Source organism: Panthera pardus, unplaced genomic scaffold (genome assembly GCF_024362965.1).
Source record: "Panthera pardus isolate Hobbes unplaced genomic scaffold, ASM2436296v1 HiC_scaffold_20, whole genome shotgun sequence".
Classification (NCBI taxonomy): domain Eukaryota; kingdom Metazoa; phylum Chordata; class Mammalia; order Carnivora; family Felidae; genus Panthera; species Panthera pardus.
The window spans coordinates 91,999,640-92,006,579 of record NW_026526766.1 but is presented as its reverse complement, the minus strand read 5'-3'; the positions used below and the strand labels follow the sequence as shown (position 1 = coordinate 92,006,579).

Here is a 6,940-nt window from a genome sequence, read left to right as displayed (position 1 = left end):
CCCTGTATTGCCTGCTAGGGCTGCCGTAGCGGAGCCCCGCAGACTGAGTGGCTTCGCGGAAATGAACTCCCCCACAGTTCTAGAGGCTGGATGCCTGAGATCCAGGTGCGGGCCGGGCTGGTCCTCTTGAGGTTCTCCCTCCTGGGCTCGCAGCCGGCCTTCTCCTCCTGTGTCCTCACCTGCTGGTCCCCATGGGCGTGTCTGTGTCCTGATCTCATAAGGTCACCCGTCAGATCGGATTAGAGTGCGCTCTAACAAGCCCGTTTTACCTTAATTACCTCTGTGAGGACCATGTCTCTAAATACAGCCACATCCCGAGGTCCCGGGAGCTGCGGTTTCAACATAGAAATTGTGGGGGGTGGGGACACGCTACTGAGCCATAACAGATCTAAGTCAGGGCCTGTGCCCCCCCTGGGGGGGGCCTGTGGTGTCCAGGTGGGCGTCCTTCTGACGGTAGGGACTGGCGGATCAGGCCGGCTCAGGTTGTACGGCCAGGAATGAGGACCACGGGGTGGAGGGAGGGCCCGTTGGCGGTGGGGGCTCTGGAGCCAGGAGAGCGGGAGCGGGTTTGAGCCCCAGGGAGAAAATGGGTGGGAATCTCAGCCGGCGCTTTGGAGTCGGGGGGTGGGGACGAGTCCCTGAGGAGGGGGATGCAGGGCGGGCGGGGGACATGACGGAGCAGCCTGTGGTGGGGGACGAGCCTCCCCCAGGACCTTGTCTGCTGCCCCACGCCCAGCGTGAGTTCCAGCAGGGTGAGGCTCGAGGGGGCACCACCGTGCTCCTCTGCGGGCCTCCTTCACGCTGCCAGGAGCTCCAGGGTCTTTGAGGAGCAGAGAGATCCCCCAGAGACCAGCGGGACCCCCCCCCCCCGAGGCCCATCCTGCCACGCCAGTGGGCCCCACAACCTGAACAAACTTCTTGGAAGTTCAAAGGCAGCTAGGCCTTCCTTTCTGCTAAACAAGTAACTGAGGTACAACGGAAAAGGAAATGTTGTTGGAGCGAACAGCTCAGTGACATTTAGCTGTGCGCCCAGCACCCCTGTCTGCTCGCACCTCTCCTGCCCCAGTGACGGTCCCTGCCCTCCCGCCCCGGCCCTGGGGCCACGCTGTGCCCTCCCACCGTCTCAGGGCTCACCTGCTCTGACCACTGCCCACAGATGAAGGCCCACACCGTGTGGCCTGCGTGTCAGGCTTGTTTTACTCAGCGTCATGTTTTTGAGGTTTGGCCACGCTGTGGGGCGTCTCAGGGCTTCACGGGGTTTTAGGGCTACATCGTATCCCACTGGATAGAATTAGTCTGGGTCCTCGAGAGAAACGGAACCAATGGGGTGCATATATGTATAAAGAGGTTTATGGTGGGGAGCTGGCTCACAAGATTATCCCCAGATCTGTGGTCAGCACGCTGGAGCCCGGGAGGGTCTATGCTCGGGTTCCAGCCTGAGTCTGAAGGCCTGAGAACCAGGAGAGGAGCCGGTTACCCTCTAGTCTGAGAGTCAGCAGGCTTGAGACCCAAGGAGAAGGGATGTCTCAGTCCAAGCGCAAAGGCAAGAAAGGACCCATGTTCCCCGTCAAGCGTGAAGCCGGAGGCCTTCCCTCTCACCGAAACTTTTTGTTCCATTCGGCTGTCAACTGATTGGACGAGGCCCACCCACACTGGGGACGGCTCTGCTTTATTCCATCCACTGATTCGAATGTTAATCTCGTCCAGAAACCCTCTCGCGTTGGGCCAAATGGCCCAGCCAAGGTGACACGTGACATGAACCATCACAGTGTCATCTATATTTTGTCCATCCGCGCATCAGCTGACCGGTGTTTGGGCTGCTCCCACCTCTCGGCGGCTGTGAGCAGTGCTGCTGGGAACACGTTCATGTCTGGACTTGTTTGGCCAACTTTAATTTCTTTCGCGTGTACACCTAGGAGTGGCATCTCCGGGTGCTGGGAGTTCTTTGGGCACATTTCGGGCCGGGTCTGCTTCCTTCGCACACAGAAGTTGGGTCGCTTCCCGTAGTCCTTTCCCCGGGACCTCTCGTCCCATCTGGGTGGGGGGCTGGAATGAAGCATCCGGAGTCGGCGAGGAAATCTGTGGGTGACGCTTGTACTGCGGTAGGCTGGGCCCGCGGGGGCGGGTGACACTTTGAGGCAGGAGGAGCCCAGCAGACGTTCCCTTTGTTAATCTGGCTCCAGTCCACCGGCTGGGGGTGGGGCCGGTGGAGATAGCAGCATAGGTGGGAGGGCAGGGGAGGGGGCCCGTGTGTGGGGGCCCGGCCGGGGCCAGTCTGACATCCCTGTTCAGCAGGGCTCCCTCGGCTTCATGGAAGCTTCCCCACTCCCTGTGTCACCGCCGTGGTGTCCCTGCTCAGGCACTTCGGCGGTGGCTCCCTTTGCCCTCCTGCTGGGCCCTGGGCCCCTCCCTGTGCACCTGCTGTGTGTAGTGGGCTTCCTGGGTCCAAGTGGTGCCCTGCCCCCTAACTGAGGCAGAAGGGACCGCCTCCAGCCTGGTGCCCCAGCAGCCGCGTCACCCCAGGTTTGGGAGTCCCCTGAGATGGGCTGCTCGTGCCCTTGCTCACATCGTGTCCCCGGCTCCCTGCACAGGGCCTGGACCAGACACGTGCAGAGACAGCTGCTGAACTTCTGAAGATGGCGTAGTCCCAGCACCCCAAGGGCCAGGGCTGGGCGGTCTTCGTCCCTGGCCGTCCGAGGGGGCAGAATTGCCGCCTCCCTCCGAGTAGGCCGGCCCCGCCCTCTGCCCCCCGTCCCCAAGAAAGCGAGCCGATGCCACAACCAGGTTTGGCAAAATCTGGATGACCGTCGGCATTCCTTTTATTGCAAATCGGTTAACAAAAAAAGATGAAAGAAAAAAATACATCCTTTTCATCACCTACAGTTTTGCACGTAGATCACTTTTTTAAAAAGTTTCCTTTTGCTGTAAACTACACTCTATTTTTTCCCAAACCCCGCAAGAATCAACATCCTAGGGCGAGTCTGGTCATGCCCACTAGGGACGCACAACACTGCCCCCGGGGAGGTCGGAGGGGCTGCCTGGAGGAGGCCGACGCCCGCCGGGCAAGGCGGGCAGCGGGGTGCCCTCCCCAGGTTTGCTCTCATGAGCTACGGGCCTGGCAGCCGCGGGTCAGGTGGCAAGGCCCGGGTCGTGAGCCCAGCCACGCTCTGACGTCCCTGTCAGCACGACCCCGGACACCCTGGACAGACTTGTTCATTCAGATTTTTTAAACAAAATCCACCTTTAAAAATGTATTTACAGACATTTAGTTTGCCACAGGCTTATACTTGATATCGCAAGTGTCTGCTCCTTCCCTGGGCACGTGCTCCCCCCCCCCACCCCCAGACCGGGGGTGGGGGTGGCCCTCAGGCAGGATCGCCCCCCCCGCCCTTGCCGAGGGCACCGCCTCAGCCGCACACACCAGGCCGTGGGATGATCTGTCTCTGGGAACTGAGGCCGGACACAGCCATGTTTCTCCAAAGTCTTGAGAGACTGTTCTGGGGTCTCGTCAATCTGGGGCCGTGAGGGGTCTGACCCCGCGAGCTGGGTCTGGGCCCCAGGTGCTGCTAGTCCGTTTCCACTTGTCCTGGAAGAAAGTGTCCACGCTGAGCTGCTGGGGTGGCCCGGGCAGTGTCTTTCCCCAGAAAAGGGTGGGATTCCTCCACGTGGCATCCAAGACGGGTACCCCACAGCTTACACAAAGCTTAAGTATCAAGGCCAGGGGCAGAAGAGCTTCTAGAAGGAACAGGAACTCACAAGACCAATGAACAGCTATGTAATACTGAACCCGAAACAAAGATTCACGATCGGTACCATGAAATGTGCTCTTGGTGCCCCCCAAGGACACATCTTTAAAAGCATGTTTTCAAAGCGATCATTACAAAAAAAACCCACCGAAACATAGAAACCACAATTTACATTTTACAACATTCCTATTTTAAATGCAACTTAATCCACACGCCAAAGGTGTGGGGGTTTTGCCTGTTGTATTGCCTCGAGATGCAGCTTCTCACACAAGGCAGGGGACCTGGGCGGGTGGGAGGGGGCTGGGCGCGGGGCGGGGGCATCCGGGCCACGGCGGCAGGCCCACACCCCCTTCGGGACAATGCTGGTTCAAACCTCCCTTGTCCAGCATCCTTTCTTTTTGGGTTTTGAAGAAGAAAACAAAAAGTCAATAAATAAGTGGCATTTATAAATCCTGAATCTTTGTTTGTATTTTACAAATACGTAACAATGTCATAAGTAGGAAAATTCATGACTGAGACCTAGTTTATTTTCTCGGAACAGACAAAACTTGTTACCTGGAGACATAGAAAACATTACGTATAAATAAAAAGGCAGTGTTTCCTCGTAAAATAAAAGTACATAAATAAATACTAAAAAAAAAAAAATTAAAATCCTCATCCTTTTATTTTGTATAAAAACACGATTCTTAAGAAAAAGCCCCTTTGGTCAGTCCCGGTGTCTGCCGAGCGCACGCGGGCGCCCCAGCGGGGCTTGGGAAAGGAAGCACGGGGTCCCGCTGGGGCGCCGGCTGTTTACTTGAGCGCCTCTGGAATGTGGGCGATGTGGGACTGCGTGCTGGTGGGCGGGCTGGAGATGCCCTCGGACCAGTCAGAGACGTGGAATGCGGTGACGAGCTGGACCACTGGTCGGGGGACTCGGGGACGGGGTGAGGAAGGGGTGCTCAGGCACCTGCAGCTGGTGGCTGGGGGTGTTGTCCGCGGGCGAGGAGGAGTAGCTATGCTGCGAGGGCGGGGTCAGGAACTGCGCGGTGGTCATGGGCGGGGCCAGCGTGGCGGGCAGGGCCTGGCTGTCCTGCGGCAGGATGGTGTGCACGGCCAGGCCGCCGGGGCCCAGCGGCTGCACGTCTGCCTGGCTCGGCTCCCCGCCCAGGAAGCTCCGGCCCACGTGGCCACCGGCGGCCGAGGCCACGCCGAGGTGTGGCTGGGGCGGCTGGGGCTGCAGGTTGGGCGGCTGCATCTGTAAGTTCTGCTGCGGCGGCTGGGTCTGCACCAGGTGAGGCTGGCCGGCCAGGCGCGTGCCGGGCAGGGCCTGGTAGCTCATCATCTGGGACAGGGCGGCCGTGGACAGGCCGGCGTGCAGCGGGCCCATCATGCTGTGCTGGAGGGCCGGGGCCTGCGTGCTCAGGGTGCCCGGCGCCACGTTCCCTCGCAGCGGGTTGTACTGGTTGGGCACCAGGCCGTTCTGCAGCCGGGACAGCCACTCGCACTGGCCGTTCAAGCCCGCGGCCCCACCCACGGTGAAATTCACGCCGCCGCCAGTGCCCAGGACCGTGCTGGTGCTGGAGGCCGCGGGCAGGTGGGAGAGCCTCGGGGGTCCCGCCTCGAAGGCCAGCCGGCCGCCCCCGCCCAGCCCTGCCATCTCGGGCTTGGCGGCCACGCTCAGGTGGCCGACGCCCAGGTGGGCGTCAGGCATGCCGGGCAGGTGGTTGAGGGGCACGGCCGGGGACTGCTGGAACGGAGAAGGCAGGAGCGGCGGCGAGGCCACGTCCGACAGGTAGCCGTGCGGCGACTCGAGGGAGTCCACGGGCGACAGCACGCTCGAGCTGTCCAGCAGGCAGCCCTTGCCGTCCTGGGGCTTCTTCCTGCGTGCCTTGAGGTCTTTGGCCTCCTTGCCGCCGCAGGCCAGGCCCTTGGTGCTGGGCTTGCGGGCCTTCTTGCCCTGCACGGCGGGCTTGAGGTTGCCCAGGTAGCTGCCGGGGGAGCAGAGCGGCGGGGACAGCGTGGGCGCGCCACCCAGGGCCGTGCCGTGCAGCTGGGGGCTGCGCGCCAGGCTGTACTCGTCCAACAGCCGCACGATGTCGTGATGCATGCGCTCCTGGGCGATGTCACGGGGCAGGCGGTCCATGTGGTCCGTGATGTCCCGGTTGGCGAAGTGGTCCAGCAGCACCTTGGCGGTCTCGTAGCTGCCCTCCCGAGCGGCCAGGAACAGGGGCGTCTCCTCCTGGGAACGGGCAAAGGGGAGGTGGGGGGGTCGCCAGAGGACCCGCCGCGGGAGACGGGAGGCTCACGTCGACCCTATCCCTTAACCGCACCGTGACGTGGCCTCGTGATGTCTTAAAGAGGAAATAGCCCTAAATACGTCTTCTGAGACCTGCTCCCAGGCAGCCCGTCGGGTTCTAGATTCTGCTGAATCGCCAGGACTTTACCTTTGGGAGGGGCACAGACACCACTGGAAATCTACACCTGTGGCCTCTCTCTCCTCCAGAACGCCGTAGCCACAAACAGTGCAGCAATTTCAGGGACCTGGGGATCCCTGAGGGGCGTCCTTGGGCACCCCGGGGTGGGTTCCCCATCCACACAGTCCCCAAGTGACCCTGACGTCTCGGCTCCTTCCGAGTCTCGGTGTTCTCATCTATACGGTGGGCGTGCCACACGTCCCCGGTGAGGCTGTTGCGTGGCCTGACGGGGCCTCTCTGGCTCACACAAGGCTTTGGCCACGGCCCGATGCCCTTCCGGCGGCCGCTGCATCTCTGAGGCTCAGTGTCCCCAGTGGGAGGCGGCGACAAAGCCTGGCCCGCAGGGGACTCAGGGGTTCCCGGGTCCCAACGGCTGCTGTGTCCCCCAGGAAGGAAGGAGGGAGACCCAGGTCGGGTCAGGGAGATGTGGACAGGGCCTGGCCGCCAAGGAGCTAGGGAGCAAAGCGTTTCCCTCGCTTCGGGGACAGACCACAGCAGTGACGGGCGAGTTCCGTGTGCAGGCAAGTGGCCGCTCACGCTTAACCGGGGGCCTTGCCATGTGCCACGCCCCCGCACCACCAGCGACAGGGCTCTACGTGCACCACCCGCCCGGTGACGGCCGGGGACAGAAAGTGCGGCGCAGGTCGTGGGGACACGGGACAGCTGCGGTCGCACCCTTTACGGAGCTGAGACGCACGCGCCCGCCCGGGAGGTGTCGGCGAACGTGGTCAACGAGGG

The 6,940-nt window shown here is 61.7% G+C and overlaps 1 protein-coding gene across 1 annotated transcript in view; it reads right to left on the bottom strand.

The window, feature by feature from the left end:
- Positions 1–2,785: 2,785 nt before the first annotated feature.
- The window catches only part of NOTCH1 (notch receptor 1), a 44,671-nt gene continuing 40,516 nt past the window's right edge, over positions 2,786–6,940 (bottom strand). Inside the window, 3 exon segments of the mRNA XM_053908540.1 lie at positions 2,786–4,624; positions 4,627–4,668; positions 4,671–5,967. Coding sequence (XP_053764515.1) covers positions 4,539–4,624; positions 4,627–4,668; positions 4,671–5,967 — 1,425 coding nt within the window. The 3' untranslated portion in view covers positions 2,786–4,538.